At 42.5% G+C, this 20,711-nt stretch overlaps 1 protein-coding gene across 2 annotated transcripts in view; it reads right to left on the bottom strand.

The window, feature by feature from the left end:
• Window positions 1-20,711, bottom strand: part of rhea (Talin_middle and talin-RS domain-containing protein rhea) — a 49,837-nt gene that overhangs the window by 25,892 nt on the left and 3,234 nt on the right. The window contains exons 1-5 of one of the 2 annotated variants that reach the window (XM_022831523.2): window positions 13,414-14,472; window positions 8,997-9,081; window positions 8,444-8,611; window positions 3,434-3,563; window positions 588-751 (exon numbers count right to left, since the gene is read on the bottom strand). In XM_022831523.2, coding sequence (XP_022687258.1) covers window positions 588-751; window positions 3,434-3,563; window positions 8,444-8,611; window positions 8,997-9,081; window positions 13,414-13,424 — 558 coding nt within the window. In that variant the 5' untranslated portion in view covers window positions 13,425-14,472. Of the gene's footprint in view, window positions 1-587; window positions 752-3,433; window positions 3,564-8,443; window positions 8,612-8,996; window positions 9,082-13,413; window positions 14,473-20,711 lie in introns of those variants that run through there. The other variant, XM_086967925.1, reaches the window with a different exon arrangement.

Raw genomic sequence — 20,711 nt, forward strand, 5'->3', positions numbered from 1 at the left:
AGCTAATATTATTGTTCTATGTAATAATATGTTCTTGTTTATAACTACCGACAACGAGTGTCATCTATTGCTTTAGCAACCTTCATAATCTGCATCAGCAGACAAACCTCTTCACACGCAAATGGGGTCTATCATTATGACGTTTGCCCAACGTTTTTACGACGATTAATCTGTTGAAATGCTCGGCGTCAACGTTACGCAATGACGAACGATTTCGAAATTCGCATTTGTTTTTACTGCAATTCCATGAACGTGCATAAATGGTTGAAGTCGCAAAAACAGTAACAATGCATGGTCAAACGCGACATCTAGGTTCGCTGCCAAAAAAAGTGAAGCAAAGTGCCACACCGTTTGTACCGCAATAACCTGTACAGAAATCCTCCTTTACCGTGCTTGATTTCTCACGTAGCGTCCTGCGCTTGCGAATGTGCTATTAAAGGCAGGCGCTGGCCTTGCCCTCATTCGACCTTACTTCATTTTACACGTTAAATTTCCCGTCAAGGGTAACTCAAACACTACAATGTTGCGTAGAGCGTTGCGGCTACAATGAGGTACCTGTGGACGCCAGAAGCTTTTGCCTAACTCACCCAGTTAAGGTCGTCATCGGTCTTGAGTTTTTTCTTGAGCGTTTGCATTTTATCTTTTCGTCGTAATGTAAGTGTGCTCGTTCTCTCTTTTTCGTTGAGGTCTTCCTCGCGAGGTTCCTTGGGAACGTCGCGTACCAATGAGAACTCCTCATGGTTTGTAATGCCTGCATATAAGGAACAACAGTTCGAATGGACAAAGATGTTAAAGGCGACAAAGTTGCTAAGATATCTAACATGCTTAAATTGATTCAGCTACATCAGGGGAGCTTCTTCCGGTCAGCAAGATCTACTAAGCCTCAATTTTACTGTCATGTTTATATTTATGTGGAGCATCTTCGCAACATGTTAGGCTTAAATAAGCTACGTGAACTTATTTGTGAATTTATTCAACCGTTCTTCTTGAAGCGACGCGAGAACAGCCAGCGCTGAACTCGTACTTCTTAATAGACATTAATTAAAGCCCAGATATCAAGCAGAAAAACGTTATATCAATTAGCGTTGAACGTACTAATTAAGCCGAATCGAATTTCCAGTAGTCGAAAGGATCCAAATTCGACTTCCTTCCTCTCCCGCCCATTTGAGATACCCCCTATACAACATAGGACTGTTTCCCAGTTCCTCGCTCAACCCGAAGCCATTTCAATCATTAACGCATACACATCTAGGCCAACACATCACAGACGCGTGTCGACTGTCGCGACCATAATAATACTAACAAGCTTCGGCTGGTCATCAATCACTCAAACTCAAGGGCGGAAACAGCGACAGGGCCACTGTCAGTCCTTCTCCGTTCAAGGAGTTAGTAGAACATAGCAGGAAAAGATACTGGGAACCCCTGTCACGACACCACGCCGCACCAATCGTACCAAACGATAGTCTGTCATAGGCAGCAGTCAGTGGCATTATTCGTTTGTTACAACTCACAGCCACGAACTCGCCGTGAGGCCCACCCGGCTGGTGTTGCATTTGTCATCAAAACCGCGTGACCAGAGGTAGAGCGGCCACAGCATATTCGTGGGCGCGTCATGACCGCCAAGCCATCGTTTCCTAGAAAAGACAGTCAAGCGTGGCAAATACTCTTGTAAGCTTGCCCAGTAAGGCAATAAACCCAGCGTCGTTTTTCTTATTCTATGTTCGTGGGCGCTATTTTTTCACTTGGAAAGATAAAACAAAACCAAGCGATAACCAGTTAGGCAATTTAAGCCAATAGAAGAGTTGGCTAGGTATCAAACAGGGACGTGCCGCGAAAGCAAATTGCGAGGCCAGGTCAGCGAGCAATTGACTGATTCGGACCTGGAACACAAGACTGCAACGTGTTGTTCGACAGGTGTTACAATCTGCTAATTAACGATGACGCATATATCTGCGCGATTCCTGATCCGTAAACTTAATCCGCTAACAAAGTTAACTTATCTTGCTGGCTTCACTACTTGAGGTATTTAAAATCCACATAAGGCGACACTATATTGGAGAAAAAACGATTACAAGGATATCTCAGAGAAACCCTTCTGTTTGAACGCTTCAACTGCTTATGGAAAAGATAGTGGCTTTTTGACAGCAAAAGGTTTTCCAGCTCGTGTGAACTCGACGGAATAATCTGTCTAGATCACAGACGGCCCGTGGTACCAAACACAACAGGCCATGGCCTATAAGAGTGATCGTGACAGCAGACACAAACAGGCCACATGCCCTGTTTCCGCCAGTTTAGTTCAGTCCACGATTGCTGATGGCGTGTAGGAAGGCCTCGCGGGTCGGGCAGCAGAAGAAGACTGCCAATGACAAAATGGCATAGAACAGCAAAGGACACACCACGATCGAAAAAGAACCGAAGATGTACTGCCTCACGCCTGTTATTCTAGTGCTAGCTAACTGCATCCTTCATCGGACGATGGCCAAAGCCAGGCGGAGAACCCTGTGGGCAGACCGTCATGCAAGAGAGCAGGACGCGAGCACGTTCTGTTTACAATTTCGCTAGCTCAGACCAATATATGCTGCAATAAGCGTTCAATTGGATGTGCCATAATACTTGTCTGGCATGGCTATATATATGATTGGTCATTGGGATAGCATGGAGTTAGCCATTTCAAAGATAACGTTTGACTTGAATGCTAAGTGTTTTAACATCAACACCGGCCTTCTAACAAACGAATGGTCCTCTCGCCGAAATTTCGTTTATATCTTTCAGCGTCTCTCACTAACTGGTTAAGGTTCGTAGGTATGGATCGTTCTCGGTATTCATTTATATGTTCGGTTTATATGGTGACTACGTCAACCATATTTTGAGGCTATGTTTTCACTGTAAATGAGAACATTAGCTGGTATATCCGTAGTATTCTTTCTATCAGGTATCACTATAACGCGTAATAAAACGAAAATGATCCCCTATAAGCTAGCACTCTGTAGGAAACTCTATAGGTCAACATATTAACATAATATACGACAAATAGTACCACAGCCTGTGAAGACAGCTCTCACTGCCGACAGATCTTACGATGCTAACAGCCATGAGACGTGAGATACTCGTTATTAAGCAATCAAAATTATAGCTAATTTATTATTTCGACGCAGGTAAACTCAAATGACGCTCCCTTCAATTTAGTCGTCCTATATTCATACTGGTCAGGATGAGCACGCTTTTTGACGACGTTTTTAGTTCAACAGTGGAACGCTATACTATATAAAATAATTAATAATTACGATATAGGGCAGAACGGAAAAAAAATTGCGAAGATTACGATATTCCTTTTACATAGAACTGCTCTTTCGTTGTAGATCAGATGATTGCTTTCGAAGCTGAGCGAATCTGTTATGTTTGTTTTGTTTTTTTCTGTGTATACAAAACTTACCTATTTTAGAGCAAATAACAACCATCATATTGGCCACAGGTTGCGAGTCGTCAACGAGGACTGTTTTGAGGGTACCATCAAGAAGCCGAATGCGAAGGTTTCGCATTTTCTTTCGGTATTCTAATAAGTCCTGAAAACGCAGAAGATGCTTAATTCATGTATCGAACGAGAAAACGTTTGCTTGACTATAGACCATTGACCAAATCTACTTCGCAAAGAAAGCACTCCTCGTTAGGGACCGAAGTTCACCGGACCAAAAGAGAGCTGAATAATAATAATAATAAGCGGTGTAATTTTTAACATATCCGAACTTCATAAGGTGTTTTTAGGAAAATTTAGGTGCGTGTGCAGGAAAATGCCTAGATCTCGGAGTTGTCCGTCACGAGTATATACACGAGTTACTTAAGCAATAGAGGCTAATGGACAGCCGTTCTTACTTAAAGAAACCAATTCCTAGCTATCAAACACTCAACAGTTATTAGTACACACTAAGAACAACTAAGGCGATAACGTACTTGACCCCCAAATAGCTCGAAAAGACTCCGCGGCTTCAACAAGCATCTAGTAACCTGGTAGTTCATCGAAAACGTTTTTGAATGATTTGACACAACGAGAGATTTAAACGCTATGATTAGTAGTCAATTTTAAAAATGAAGAAATTTTCGGTCAGAATCTGGTCTTGTGCATAATATAAAGTGCTTGCTATAGAGTAGACAACTGAAAACGATCGAATTTGCCCGAAAGCATCGAATCAGACGATACTTAGCCAAAAAAAAAGTTACCACATTCAATTTCTCCATGTACGTGTCCTATTACCTACAATTGTATGTACTTTAAATTGAATGGTGTTCATTTCTAGTGCAGTATAGAGGCTCTCCGCCTAGCGACAAAGTAGTCTTCGTTTCATTTAAGGTTCACTTCTCTCGCTGTCAGAACTAGACAGCCGACTATAGGAGGCGTTCAAATAACGACATATATCAATAATAGGGCAGAAGTGTTGCTTGCTCATAAACCTGAAGCGTTCAAGATGCCTCATAGTAGGCCAACGCAGATATTTTTTTTTTCGTTCTCCTGTCTCACGAGAGGGTGACACGGCAGGTTGCAGTCCATTCTCAGGAGGGCGTGGGTCGTCAACTCATCGCAAGATTCGCGAATGCGAAAATCATGCTTTTTACTAAATCACCCACTTAGCAAAGTTTCTACTCTACGCGCGATCGAGCTAGAACTAAACGAGCAGTAAGATGTTAAAATAATACATAGTGTACACGTTGGCATCCATTTAACGTAATCGCCTGTATTAAATGGCTTAAAAGGAGTGCCTGGCTATGCTATGTCCCTGATTGCACAAATATTGGGGCAGCCAAATGGCTAAAGCGAACATTCTAACGCATCCCTTATCATAAAACAACAAAAAAAAAAAAAAAACAACATATACATTATTGTACCCGAATTCATATGGAACAGGTTTCTCCCTGTAAATATCCGCTAATACAGTATTGAAATGGTTTGAATATAGCTGATGTGAGCAGATCACGTGAATTTTCACATGAAATCTTGAGATCTTAGCGTAAATTGGTTCGATTGAAAATGAATATACACTAATACGTAATAAATTGAATACTGCTAAGGATAAGTTGCGCAAGGTTTTCATGTTCATGCTGGCTGAATGTTCATTTATAGCTGTTAGGACATGAACTAAACTAACACGGGGATAAGGCCTCCAGATAGGTCGCGAAGGCGAGATGTTAGAAGTACGAAGTAAAGCTATCTATGGCAAATCGATATAGGAGCATGCACAATAACAGTGGACAGTAAACCGCATGTCTGGCTACACTGTCCATTGGGCAATTTAATTGACCCCTGCTGCGTATGAACCTACAAATGGGGCATGGTCAGATATGTCCTCGTAACATCTATACGGGGTTTTAATATGTGCTTAAGCATCTAAACGCACTCAAATGTCCAAGTAAAAGATGACGATGAAATAGAACAAACTGTTTTCATTCCCTTATAAGCTACTAGTAATTTAATTAAACATACGCTTTTTCATTAAGCAATGCATTATCATAAAATGTTCTCCGATCATAGGTTTATTGCTAGCTAAAGGGTGCACAGTTCGCAAATAGAGACTGAATATTACACTTGAGCAGATTTAAACTATCCTAAGGGTCCTTAATTCCACTCTGCTGGATCATTGAATTGAAACCTCGATCATGAACGGAAAACATCGAAGGCTCACACCTGACGGGATATCACTAACTAAAAAAAAAAAAAGCAAACAGGCTGTCATCCCAAATTTATCACTGCTTTCCGCTGTGCCACAGTCAAGCTAGTGTCAGCTTGAAATTGACTCTTGGAAGGAACAAAGCGAGTAGCAGAACGCAGCGGGATGAGAGAGACTAATTTTTTCAGGAGAGACTTGATCAAGTTCTATCCTAAGCAATTCGTGAACCTTTTTAAGAAGAAGGGATTCTGATACGCTATTTTATTTCGAGCAGCGACACCAGTTACTACTTTAACTACATATGTATTATTTAAACGAAAGCCATATTTGGTCTGAATTTGTTACAAAGGAACAGGCAGGCAATATCGACTAAATCATAAGGCATTGCTAGCCAACGAGCAAATATTTCCTAGCACAAAACAGATCCACTCAGCAATGGCCTATCAGGACATAAATACGAGACATCCATCTGGTTTTCAGTCATAGTTAGCTGCTGCGTCCTTCTCGTTTCTTCGTCGGACAGCATATCGCTGTTTCCAGACTCAAAGATGGCTGGTTCACGGCGCAGTGGCGTAAATACAAATTAAGTTCCTACTTTTAAGTGACTATATCACTATCATTTCACTGCGGGTAACAGGTCTTAATAGAAAAACACTTGATAACATTATCACGACTCATCAGCTGGTACGCGTAACAATGCCATCTAACGTGGACGCTGCAATGGCGAACAACTGCTATACACCTTCCGATACGGAACCCTTTCTGCTTTTAAATTCTTAACTTTGCTTATATACAAAATACGCAAGTCCTTTTTGTTAAATAGTGTATGGTATAACTAGGCTCAGGTATTCAGGTTCAAATGAAAATAACTATTACCAAAAACGTTAAACTATACACCTAAATTCGATTGTTGTAGGACGGTCGCTGTGTGCTAGCCTTCATTATCAACAGATACAGCCTATTGCAAATATCCGTTGCTTAATTCTAGTTGTCATCGTCAAAACGTTTCATTTTCTATATATATTTTAACAATGACACTAATATCAATACAAATAGGATTTATTTGCTTTACACCTCGGCCTCATATAGGAGCATGTTCTATTATATTAATCTATTATGTTATTGCCGCGCGCCCTAATACCTATACGTACGGTTTAGACCAGTCCGCGTCTGGTTAGTTCCTTGAAAACTTCTGAATATGGCCATAACACCCGCTTAAAAGCTGGTCAAGGTGTGCTACCGCGAAGTTCTTTAGTCATCTACGGCACTTTCCCTGGAACGTTGCAACACCTGTTCTGTTCGCTCAAATTGAATCTTTTTTTTTTCCGTTAAAACCAGCCCCGTTAAGCCTTTCCCGTGCGCGTCTCGCTATCTCTGCAATCGATCGCCCTTTCTAATTACAGCTTCCTTAAATGAGGACAGATGTTTGAATACACGCGTATAGCCTTCTAGGCTTCAGACTCAGGCGCAAGCTGTCATACTCCTTTCAACCTGTGGATACATGCTGACGCCAATATCGAAATACTTCAGTGGCCGCTATACAGTTTTTTGAATGCCTGCATTCACCCCCTTCTGGGGTGTCAAAACATGATCGTGGCTTCAGCGTGGGCTAGGGCAATCCGCAACAAAGCTGCGTTTCCGTTCATTCCATAAAAGAGCTTGTATCAAGTCTAACGATGACCTCAGATGTTTGGGGGTCCGTCTGCTGCGTTCTTTTCATATCTGTTATTTCAAGCCTACTCAACCCTGTGGCAAGCACCATCAGAAGCGGACCTTTCGTTTTGTGCCACGCTAATACATTGGACCTGGCTGACATCTACGCAGGCACGTGTGTTTGGAAACGAAGTCGGAAATACACCCGGTAAAAGCTTCGCCAGGGCGGTGAAGTTAGGCAGTTCACGAAGTTCACTATAGTAAGGTAAATCACGAAATCATTACACTAGCACGATTCCTTGACGTCTTTTAGGAACGCTTTAGTACTTATTCTATACTTCTATACTTCTTGCGCGCTTCTATACTTATTGCAGGTGAACGCGTATAGGTCTTTATCAACCCTTTGGACCCAAACATAATAGAAAAGTAATAGTTCTCGTGGACGCTACCCAAATATATGAAACCTGAACTCCTTGCAGGGGTCCGCGTTGTCTCCAACACATTTGAATCAGGATTGAGCTGTACCTGGCAAAGATCAATAGGCAAGCTTCTGTCGCCAACGTCCTAATATGTTTCACAGGCCTCAAGCAGGCAAGAAATTCGGCTTTGCAGCTTTACAGCTCATTCTTGGTATATTGTTGGCACGTGCCATAACAATATATACACATGTTTCAGTAGTTGATTGGCGTACATCCGGATTACATAGACATACGTCAAGCTTTGCTTTATCAAAGGTGTGCACGTTGCATTTCATAATTCCGTTGAGAAACGAACACACAAATGCCCTTTTTCTAACGTATCTACCATAAGTACAGTTTCATACTGAATCGTCGTACATCTATTACTATTTGTGGTATACAGATACCGTAACTACACGGTGTACGACGTCGATCTAAAAAACACCACAGTATGATTTCGTTGTGTTTTATTGTAGCTGACGAATCCTATTAAATGAACTCTAATGCTGCAAATTTCCGGCATAAGAGAATGCTTCATCTGCTATTGTTCCAGTGTCCAGTATTTGTTTAGCTTGTTGTTATATCTATCGATGGGGTTCGATATAAATGACAGAAAAAAATGTTATACGAGATGCAGCGTGACCATAAAGGGTGGAAACTGACTTAAAAACATACCCCAGTTTTCAGAAGATAGTATCCGAGCGTCTTCGAGCTCTCCAACCAAATGCCTCCTTTCTTTGGGTCTTCGTCAACAAGGAAGAGGCCATACTGACTAACTTCCTTAAGATCTTCTAGCTTGCTTTCGGGGATCTTTTCACGGACAATCCGGCAGGCATCAAACACCTATTATAAAATAAATAAAAAAACAACTTTTATTGGTTTTTGTTTGCAACTTCCTAGCAAACGTATTTCGTTCATCGTCGTCACCATCACGAAGCAAGGATAGCAAGTTCCAATAAGTTAATAAATCAACACCTGTAAACCTACTTTCGACCTAATTTGTAATTTTGACGGCTCGCTGGAGATGCAAGCATGCAATCCTACATTAATGCAAACCAAACTAAATGTAAACTAAAACAAGACACACAGTTTGGGATCTCAAGGTTCGACTATAGAAATTCCAACATGACGATATGATGTGTATACTTGCGCTTTTACATAGACTTACAACCGCGCGTTCGCTTACGGACGCTTATAGGGACAAAGGATAACACAAACAGACTATTACCTGTATGTTGGGGTCGAATTGTATCGTTTTTGTTGCCTTCCCACCGAAAACGGACACCTTTAGCGACAAAGTCGCCATGCTGAGGCTGCAAACGAAACAGTGGAATAGAGAGAAAAGCTTAGAAAAAACATCCCCTCCGATCGCATATACATTACTGGTACACAAACGTCTCGAACAGCAGAACTAGTTCTCTATAATCTATTGATTCGCTTCCGTCCGCTATCTGTTCAACCAGTCATATTTCCTATTTGTACATTTCTCTGCTTTGAAAACGGTATATTATCGCCACACAAAGTAGATATGTCTACGAGCTGCTCAGAGCTAGCGGCGCGTCACAAAAGCTAGACTCATATCCAACAGATTATCCGTCAGGCTTTCGTCGCAACCACTAGTACTTTTTTCTGTGTCTTTTGCTATCGTACTGTTTTTATTCATTATTATCATTCTCAACCTATAGTATTTAATACATGGCTATATTCTGCAACACTTCCCTCATTTACGCGCTTTGCATCTGTCTGTATAATGTTTGTAACTACCCCAGTTCTCCATTCGGCCGCCAGCTCACAGGCGACAAGATCCATTCGGTCATGTCAATATTTGGATAATTTGGGCGGTCTCAAAATAACTCTTTTATGGTATTATTCTATACAAGCCTCCGGCCGTGACTTCAGAAAAGCACAGTTCCAGAGCTTCTGCTACAACAGCCCACACCGACTTAAACTACTCGACTTGTTTGATAGATTATAGCAAACATCCATGCATGGCCTGTTTCCATTAAGGGGACTGACTTCTAACTTACGAACGAAAATGATCTATGGTGATGAGCTTCACAGAAGGTTTCAAAAACAGCATCTACACACAAAATGGTGTATTTCAATCGTCAGATCGTTCAAGAGTGTTAGACTTCTGTCTGGTTTGCTAGTGGATAGCACAATGAATAAACATATGCAATATTCCGAAGAGATTTCGGCAAGCATGTTATATAACAAATAATAATTCAGATGCTAAGGATGTTCTCGCAAAAGAATAGACTGCCTTGAAAGCTCCATAACCTTTCTGGTGCTCCCTGTAGCCAAATACCTAGAATAGTTCGAAAAGTGCCTATCTTATTTCAGTCTGTCGTCTCTTTACGTCCAGAACTGATTGCATTGACGTTCAGGTTGCTACGGCTCCGGCTCCGGCTCCGGCTTGGGCCTGAGGTTTTCATTACTAGGCCACCAAGGTGTGGTGAAAATTATGTAGCGATTTAGAGTTTTACTTACTTATACTTGACAACTCCTCCGAGAAGGAAACAAACGTAGATACGTTAGGACCGTTAAGTAATCCTCTAAACAAATATATAGTGCCACTGCTAGACGACCCTTGGTAGAGTTGTAAGCGAAACAGTTAACAACGATTTACTCAATATCATTACAGATTGCCCAGTCTCTTGGGAAATTAAGCATTACACATTTCTTTCCAGTGTTAATCTGTGACCTAACTACATGGTTCTGAAAAACAGCATAACACAGAAAAAAACAATCCCATCACAATTATATGTAACAAATATAAACTATCACAAATGGCAAGGATCATAAGGCGAGAAAATATACCCAGTCACTTGTTACTGGTTATTTGTTTCAGTTCTATTGATTGTTCTATTGTACTACCAATTTGCTTGGTCATATTGTGGGCTCGTCGCATCACCTGTAGCCGGCAAGTTCTAACCACTATCGCACCACGGAAGGTACACATGGTGTTGACAGCCATTATCTGGTCGGGGAAAATAAACGCGAGTAAGCAGACAAGATGGTTGTCAGTTCGGTTCACAAGAGGGACTCCATTTCGGTCGTCAGCGCGTATTCCCATCCCACCCACGCTGACCCGCGTACATTCCGACGTAGCAAAGGGTCGTAGCGTTCATTATGTGGATATGGTTGTATTTGCGTCATTAAGATGAACACAAACACGTATATACGTAAATCTGTTTTGCGGCTGGCTAGAAAAGAGATCAATGTCAAGCCTCTTAGTGTGGTAATTACACATACGTTTACTGGCCGCTGGAAAGGTAGCGCAGATTTTCGTTAGTAGCAGGGCATGAAAGGTAACGAGCAAACATTAGATTCGTTGATGAGGTCATCAATCAACCGTTTATGAATCATACGCAAACCGACAACTCGTAATCAGCTTGCGATGTAAGCTCTACTGAGTATTTCTAATTACTGTCATGGAATAAAACGTAATCGTGCCGTTTTAGGGCAAGAGCTTCCGTAAGAATTGGGCCGAAGAAAGGAATGCTGACGTTCAAGGATCAGAAATACCTTTGTTGACCTGATTGATCCGATTTGATGGTAAGTCTGCTCGCTATATAGTGGAATCTATCGATTGAACGAAAAAGACGGTTGTGTAATTTGACATACATGCGTTATAACTGATGACGTCAATCGGCTTGTCTGCCATCCAGCGAAGTATGTTTCGGAATTCTGCGCGTCTAATTGAAGTCGGCCAAAATCGCACTCAGTTAATGGCCGGCCTGTTTTACAACAATTTTACGAAGAGGATCAGTACGGCCTTGATTTTCGTAGGATAAAATGGCCTGGTCGAGTCGAAGCGTGACACGTAACTGAGACGTCAGCCGAGGGTCAACCGGAACCCAAAGGGAAAAGAACGATAATAGCTGCGTCGATAAAACCACTGTAGTCCAGATCACACTATCCAATGCAAAGAAACGTCTTTTCAAAAATTTTTGGCAAAAATACACACAAGGGCAACAGCCAATTAGAAGAAGACTCGCTGATTGCTCCGTTTAAGTCTTTAGCGGAACTTTTAACAACGTCAAACGTGTGATCCGTACAACAATGATTGGAACTTTCGTGCTGATATACGGTTCTTGCAAAAGGTTCGTTAGAAGCAAATGTTCACAAGTGTACAGTTAAATGCCTGCGCAAAACCGCAGCGATTCGAACGAAGGAATAGTGTGTATCGAAAACATTAAATTCAGAGGTCTGTTTATCGTATCGTACATGCTTCAGATGCGAAAGATATCAAACGTTAATAACAAGGATTTGATGAATAGTGCGTTTATACGATGGCTGTCACTTTCAATAGACCTAGAAATTGCACAAAACGTTTTATCGAGCATCCATACATTAAAAATAACAACGTATATTACAGAAACATTGCGTTACACAGGTACAGCGAATCGTTCTACACTGGGCTGTGGTGTACGCGCGTTCGTGCAGAGTCATCTGTAGAAGCGTGTCGTCGTATTGATGAACCAGTTAGGGAAAAGGTCATCGTGCCAGCGGAACTGCCGGTACCAGCTCAAACCACAAATGTGTATATTTGACTTGGCGGTTCCCCATAGTCTAACGTCCTTACTAACGACAGTATGCGCCATGTTGTACGCCCAGTTTCTGTCTGCGACTGATTTAGCGGCCAGTAAATGTCTACTATGTCAATGCAGTTGGCAATGTTCCTTTTAGTGAACTGGATCGCGGCCGACCGATGCTCCAACAAAATGATTCATCATCTATGCGTCATACGCCGATATAGTGTCTCATACTTCGATGTAAAAAATCTCACAATTACAACTTCCGCTAGCTAAAGTTTGCGTGTACCGAAACGCTACGTAACCTAAAACGATTCTTTGGTTTTTACATCCGCTTATGTCATATACTAATCATGTACCAATACGAGTCATTTTAATTCTCAGCTAACCAAAATTTTTTTTGCCACTTATGCTATACGCGATTTCAGCTTTCGAGCCTCACGCATTTACCCACTGGGTCAAAAGAAGCATCTCCTATAGTAGTGGTATACTAAGGCATTCCGCTTCTAAGAAATAATTCATTCAATAAAATCTATCAAAGCTGTCTTTCTTTACCGAATAACGTAATATACGAAAAGCCTCTTATCAGAGATACCTATCTGATTTTCCGAGTCAGACACACACAAGTTGATTTTTAGTCAACTTTACCTGATTTCGTTGTTCTTGCCATTAGACCACATTTCTTAAAACTTAACTAAAACTTCTAACAACCAAAGAAATAAGCGATAGACTCTATCGCTACTTGCGTATCTAGTCCAATGTCATCGGAACAGACAATAAGAATCTCATCTTTTCGTATTTCGCACCTATATGGATATATGTTTATCGCCATGCAGTACCGTGTCACACTGAACGATGCAACATTCGAACGTGTCGAAAGACCCGCTGCCAGTTGCTCAGTTAATCAACTGTCATTACTTCTACTATTCTACAACTTGTCTAAAGCATTTTCTAGGGACTACCGTTATTAATTGTTGTAATTCCAATAGAGAAACTAAATAGATTTAACGAAGGAGTGTCCATTGTATAGTCGCATAAAAGGTCTCATATTAATAACACCAACATCCGATATCGGAAACGCAACACTGAAAATATAGGAAGCCATACTCGTTTCGCATATTTTCAAGTAGCTGCTATCCTGGGTTGTATGCGGTGGGTCGTTGCCGCGTGCTGACCTCCCAGCTATCCAGTTGACCTATAACGATTATTTTTTCGTAGTAGTCGGCTGTCCTTTTAAGGAACTACACGTAACGCACTTTTCAGGTCGATAAATATCCGGCCTAGTTGAGCTATGCTAAGCGATCAATAGTAAGGGCTCTATAGCATCACAATAGCTTTATCATCAAAACAATATGCTTCAGTTTCTAGATCACAGCCTTCATTATCCAGTTTCGCGCGTGAAAGAATCACCGTTCCGCACAATCACTATCATTGAGTAGGTTCCCCTCAGCAAAGTATCCAACCAGGCCTCACTTCTTCTCACGTACGACAATGATGATGATCAACACTTACTGCGTTAATCGGCAATTTTTTTAAATGAGGAAAACTGTGCACAGCTCAGAGGGCACGAGACAGTTAAGTTTGCGATCTCAACACCGCCGATTCGTCACGGTCCTAAAGGGGCTTAACAACGTCCCTCCTGCCCATTCATTTCTATATAATGTAGAGCTCGGGGCCTCTATTACATAAGACATCAGTCGGATCAACGTACAGCCAGTCGGATAATAGTACCCAGATATAGGGTCAGCTACAACGCCGGAAAGAGGCGCAGGATCGTAAGGATAGGGGAGTTGCACCGAAGAAAGAACAGGCCCTTCCTGTAATCCCCAACGGCCGCAGTTCACCGGTATAGCATTCGTCTGCTTACTGTGAAATGGTACTATTGCTAGTTGTTTAGCTTTCTTCGCCGGCCGCCCCAGTAGCTACCCTAGAGTACTTAACTCCCTCTGTTCAACAGTTGCTGGCCGGCCTCGTCAGGGCCGTATTGGCAAATCTGTCAGAGCTTAAGGTCCTAAAATTTATACACAGGCCGGGCCTGTTCGTTAGGCCGTCGTGTGTGAGAGCTTAAACTGTGATGTAGATCGCCTCCCGCTGTGGCCGGTTTTGGGACATAGAGGTGAACAAGAGGAAAATGAAGAAACAAAGAGACGACAACCACCAGTACAAAAAGGCCTGTTGAAAGCAATCGTGATGACCGAAGCGTGAACAAGCGACAGTAGCGTGTAGTGCTGCTGTGCCGCGGCTTCCTGTCGAATGAGTAAAAGGCCCTAGTTGCTTCTTCACTCTGCCCTGCCTTTGGGTCTGGGTCTGCTTCCCTTCTCTTAGGCTAAAGCAGCAGCAGCAGCAGCAGCAGCGGCATGATGTTGCCCTATTCGAGATTCTTTTCCGTCGCCGGGCCTTGTAATCGTAATAGTTCTATGACTTCCAGTTGTACTATTACGATAGTGAATATTCAACTGTGTCCGGTCTTCTATGGAACTGTGGCAGCGGTGGCGCTAACTCCAGCTAACATGCGACGCCTCGATCGTGCTTGCGTACAAAGTAGATGTAGCCAGCTGAATTTTTGGCAGCATTCGCTTGACTAGATATCTATATGTATATCTCTCGAACTTCGTTGACGTCTTCGAGCGTATCCGAATACGATAAAAACGAAGCAGAAACTGGCTTTGTTCAGTTCTCTGGCCCTATGGCCACACAGTGTTGTCTCAGTGACGGATGCGCCTGCCGTTGACTTGTGTTTCGTTGCGGACTACTCTGGGACTAGCGGTAGTTAACGCTGCTCATTAGAGCCCTGCACTCACTGCTAGTGCTGCTATCAGGTTCATTATCGCTGCTGGTTTTACGGTAATGGTTCTAGCATTATCTTATAGAAGAAGTGTTGCTACCCGTACCAGTATGACGCTTTATAGTGAATAACGGCCGACTGTGACACTTGCTGTCTCTCTTGCTCACTGGCTTCTGCTGTTTTGTTGCGGTTTCTCTGTCGTATATCGCCGTAACTGGCTTCGTCATCGTCGTCGTCGTCATCATCATCCTCGCCATCGACGCACAAGGCTGTGCGTGCGTGGGTTCATGCGCCACCGTAGTTGACGGGTAGGACCAAGACGGGGGAGTGTAACCGCTCCTGGCATTAGTGCAATCGTGGCTACTGCTGATGTTATTACTGCATCGGTTGCTGTGGGATAGACGCACGCGTGGACGAAGGGCGATGGACCCACCGACCGACCGACCGACCGACCGACCATACAAGAACTGCCCGACGTAAATGAATCAATAAACGGACCAATGGGCCGATAGAGCATGCACATATCTGGCACGTTCCTGCTGTGCAGATGTTCAGTCGGACACACCGATGCACGCCGGCGCAAAGAGAACCACGCGTTCGCAAGCAGAGTCCCCACACACTCTCACGCGGTTTCGTACAGCCGCTTTCATTTCGTGCTCCTCTCGGTGCATACAAACACATATCCTATTAGACGGCAGACCACACTACATATTTCGATTAGCTGATTATGGTAATGATTACGCTCAATCAGCCAGCCACTGATCCACCATCGACGGTAGACGGCGTCATGAGAAGACTTTGAAAATACATAGTAGTTACTACTTCGGTGTCGAAAAAAGATGAGACGGTCTCTGGCAAAGCGAAATGATACAGCGTCTATCGTCGCTTGTTGCTCATCTACTCCTCGCCGATATGACTCTTGCGCATGCACGAGGACAGTAGTAATGGCGGTGATGAAGTCGTGCTGATATGATGAAAAGCAAGCGTAGATTTGAAAGAACTCAAGCTCGTGTTCCATCGGCAGGCCAAATCTACTTCTACAATAGCGGGACTCAGAATTTTGATATCTAACTGCTAGTCAGTGCAAGCGGCAATGCTAATAATTATGGTAAGGTTAAATCTACTGAGCCGCGGCTCTAAACTGTAAAGCGGGTTTGTAGTTTGCACCGGCTTGTACGTGAAACGCACGCCGAAAGGTAGAGTTGACACCTCGATTGCTTTGTTTGGGTTTTGAGGCTGTCCGTTTACACGCTTATAGAGTAATTGTGACTCGTGAATACTATGACACTAATGCGTGAAGTTCTCCGTCTTATTTTATGAGCTGCATTCAACTGAAGTAACATCTCAATTGGCAGGAATTCTAGAAACAGACCACTGCCTTCGGTCGGATTTCTTTAAGCGGGTTAGATTGTTACGTTTGTCAGGATATGCGTTTTAGTGTTACTACACATATCGAACAGCGTACATAGAAATAGTGGTACACAGAATGAACGACAGCAGCCTTGAAGTGAAGGAAACAAATACCCTTTTATTTTCAACGTCGTCGTAGTAACGTAGTATAACGAGAGCAGATTAAGAATTGTAGAATAAGGAATAATAGAAAAAATACTTCCGCAACTGAGCAAACCGTTCGTGCTGCTCATAAGGCAAATGTTGCTCAACGTAGGTCACAATATAGGCAAGAAGATCTAATTGAAGTTGCCCCTTTTCAAGGACCAAGATCACTGTGAGATCGATGGGGCTGATTGCATCACTAGATGACGATAGAAGGTAATTTTTTCCAAATCTTCAGTGCCAGCCCGATTGCAGCTTGTCGCTCAATGTCAACACGCGTAAACTTATTTTTGATTTACTAGGGCAGTATCGTTTTAAACAACTGACTAATTGGCGCATCGATCACAAAGGGCGGAACGCCGCCAGCAGTGAGCGATTGGCAGAGTTGCCCTACTTTGCACTGGCCGGTCTGATCGGGGCAACGAATCAATTAACGAAGTTGTTTTTTCTTTTTACAAGCCAAACAAGCTACCAAATGACAGACCGAACCGAATATCAGCCATGTGTCGTAATTGCTAGTAATGATTGCCGTCATGGAAAAGCAGCGCCGCTAAACAGAAACGAGGGAAGCGGAAGGATCGTGATTGCTTCTGGTTCTAGCAGGCACAGTTTGTCAGCCAGAACGCTCGCGCGTCCATCCGAACGATCTCCCGTTCGGAACGCTCACGCAATAGCAAGTTAGCGACGATCATCGGCCATAGTTGACTTGCAACTCTATAGAGTCTATGTATCCTGATGAGAGTTATACGCGCGCATTGAAGACAACACGGTGGCTAAGGAGAAACAGCGCACGGATAGTAAAAGTTCATAGTAAATGTATAGCAATTGACTAATAACTAAATACTACTTGAAGTACATCTATGGCAGCATAAGTAAAACAGTAACGAATACAGAATGTTTCATAATGTCGATTTACATACATACATGTCGTATGCTCTAAGAGAGATCTTAAAGAGCGTTTGAGGCCGGGCGTAAACAACCGATAGAACATTTTTTATTTCGATAGAACGCTGCCCAATTTGAGGAAATACAATCAATTGTCAATTTTTCATTATTAGTAAATGAAAAGCAGTGTAGAAGGGCGGGCAACAATTCACTGACCTACCTAATAGGTTATCTTTCGTATGGTAGTGAGAAAAGAAGTGGCCAATCCAAGCGAATGATATGTCTTAATGATGCATCCTGCGTCCAACCCCTTACCCTGACTGTTCCAGTTTTGATAGAATGTACTAAGTTTACCTTTTTTTTTTTTTTTTTTTTTTTCACACGTAGAAAAAGCTCTCTTTCTATGTACATTCGCTCAAGCGCTTGATGGTAAACGAGATGTTGGGCAAAACACTTATAGAAAATCGTTACCTATCTACTATGACCATTCACACTATACTTTTATTCCAAAGTAAATAGTCTGTTGAAAGATGACGCGCGACATATTGCCAAAATGTCTGCTAGGAAGCCTCTGGACCAAGGAAGCCCTTTTCCGTAACATGACATTACTTAGTCAAACAGGAATTTAAAAATCCTTAAATGAAAAAAAAAAAAAAAAAAAACGGGACCTACGTTATTAGGTAGAAATAAAGCGTAGAGCAAGGAATTTTTTTTTACTTTACATTTTAACGAAAATAGATTAATACTCCGCAGAAGGTTAAAGCTTAAACAACAATAGCAACAGTCAGGTTGTCAAGGTTCATGATAGCCGCACTAATAACGGCATGCCAATTCGTCATTGTTTCCATTCTTCACACATACAGGCATATGCCCATATAGTCGTTCTTTCAATTCGAGGGAGCCAAGTTGCCCATCGCTAGCGACTATTTCACGTATCGACAGGCAGTGTACAGCAACTTTACACAAAATAAGGTTTTCCAGATACGTATATATTTATATTTCATCTGGATATTCATCTGTGTATAATTAATCGGTCACTCATGAGCGGAAGTTAAATTCAACGCGGAACTATTTCTGTGGAACTCTGAGGACGGCCTCGGACAACAAGCAATCGATACGGCGTAGAGTCAGTGGCGTTATTTATATCGAGAACCACTGATACAAATGGGCACATTTATTTTGGCCTTGAGCGTTTTTCAATTATTATTATTATTGCTAGTATTATACATACGTGGAACCGAGTCATCCAACAACAACCTGCCGACGCGCAGAATAGTTCTTTTGAGCTAGATTCATCCAAAACGTTTGTTCTCCGTCATAAATTACCCGAGACAAAACTGAGATGAAACTTCTCTAAACAGCAATTCTTTTATACTTTATGCTTGGATACTTTTTGTCACTTCTGGTATCTGAAGCGACAGCATTGTACAAAAGTACCAAATGCTCAGAACTATCCGAGCAGAACTGGAAATCTGCTATACGTTCAAATCTTTACGAATCAATCAGATAACTGGAAAAGTACGTGAAAAAAGCTGTGAGCGTGTGTTGAGTTGATTCGCCGTACGCTATAAGTCAACGTTTGAATGGCTATGGATTCGGAATAAATATGGCGACGGTGATCGACAGCGAAACACTTCACGTAACCCCAATTAACGTGACTGGCTCAACACCGTCATTTGTTAGTTGGTCGGTGGGCTCTAACAGACACACTGAAAGACAGTAAGAATACTTCTACAGGTATCATTTAGAGCCGGCATAAACGAGCATTTATACGACAAAACGGTTGAAAGGAAACTCTTCTCAGTAACTAATAATTGCTAGACAGTGCAATAGCCAACGTCCAAGGTCGGCACAAACCTTGAATTGTCGCATTTGTAAAGCTCCTCTGTCTGACTTCAATCTGAAATCAATAACTAGTTCCGAAAAACAAACACGTTCAAGACTATGACTCACTGTCAGTAGTTTACAATTAGAAGGCTCGAGTTTACCTAACCTATAATAGCCGGCGGTCTTCTTGGCGTCTGGCCAGCATTTGCCAACAGATTGGAAAACGTCTGAGTCGGGCACGTTACCTTCAAGCTATAAATCGTTCATTTGTCATAATAGCAAATAGTGGTCATTTCGAATCTGTCTGGTTTCGACACATTCCCGATGTCGCAGTCATCCGTACATGTTACGATCGCTTCGTCAATTGACTCTGATTTATAGGAGAGGACCAGAAGTCTTAGTACATTTAGAGAGCGACATTCTTCGACCGTTTAAACGGTTATTTCATATCATGGAAACTATATGCCTGACACGTCATGCGTTATGGAGGTAATGCAACATCATCTAGACGACCGGTAAGACCTCAGCTATAACCAAGGCCGCCCCGAGTCGGTCAAATAGAACCTTTCTATGACGCTCATTGTAATTGTTTGGTACTGGAAATCCTGAAAATGCTTGTCTGGTGTATACATCGCTAGCTCTAGCCAGTCCTAGTGGGGGGGGGGTCCACCACTTACGTGTGTTTAGGTCTGTGGACAAAACACCTCTGCACTACCACGTATATGGACTGAAATTAGATTGTTCGAGCTGCCAAAAGCAGACTGCGACCTTCGATTTTTTGACAATAAATACCGACCCACGGGCTGAAGAGCCCAGGTACGTTTCCTTCGACATACAGCGTCGACTGAGTAACAACTATACGTTGACATCAGAATCATGCTGAGGTACTTACATTTCAACACGACTTGGCGAATCAATCGTTGGCGTAGGTGGGAAATTTAGATGGGTAAGCGGGCACAAGCAGGGTTCTCGATTTGACTAAGTCTGCTAAGCAAGACAGCATTAAGTCAATGGTAATTTGCTTAGGGCAATTACCGTGACGCTTCCGGTCCCGATAGCTCGAGTTAGTCTGAACAAGTCGTGATCGGCCACCGTGCGGACAAGCGTCTCTTCCAGTTAACGAATTCTACGACACAGAAAAACTCTCGATTGTACGCTATCGGCAATACCTGACATGTCAACACTGGCGTCGCCCTGTGATATAATAATGCTACTGCCATCTCTAATCCGTTCCATCATGTTTCTTAGAAGTCTTTTGGCTTTCACTTCTGCTAATACGTACTGACGATATGCTCCTATGAACATGTTAACAATAGCTTCGTATGAATACCAGTTACGAAATCACATACATTAG

This window comes from Varroa jacobsoni, unplaced genomic scaffold (genome assembly GCF_002532875.2).
Source record: "Varroa jacobsoni isolate VJ856 unplaced genomic scaffold, vjacob_1.0 scaffold_338, whole genome shotgun sequence".
Taxonomy (NCBI): Eukaryota; Metazoa; Arthropoda; class Arachnida; order Mesostigmata; family Varroidae; genus Varroa; species Varroa jacobsoni.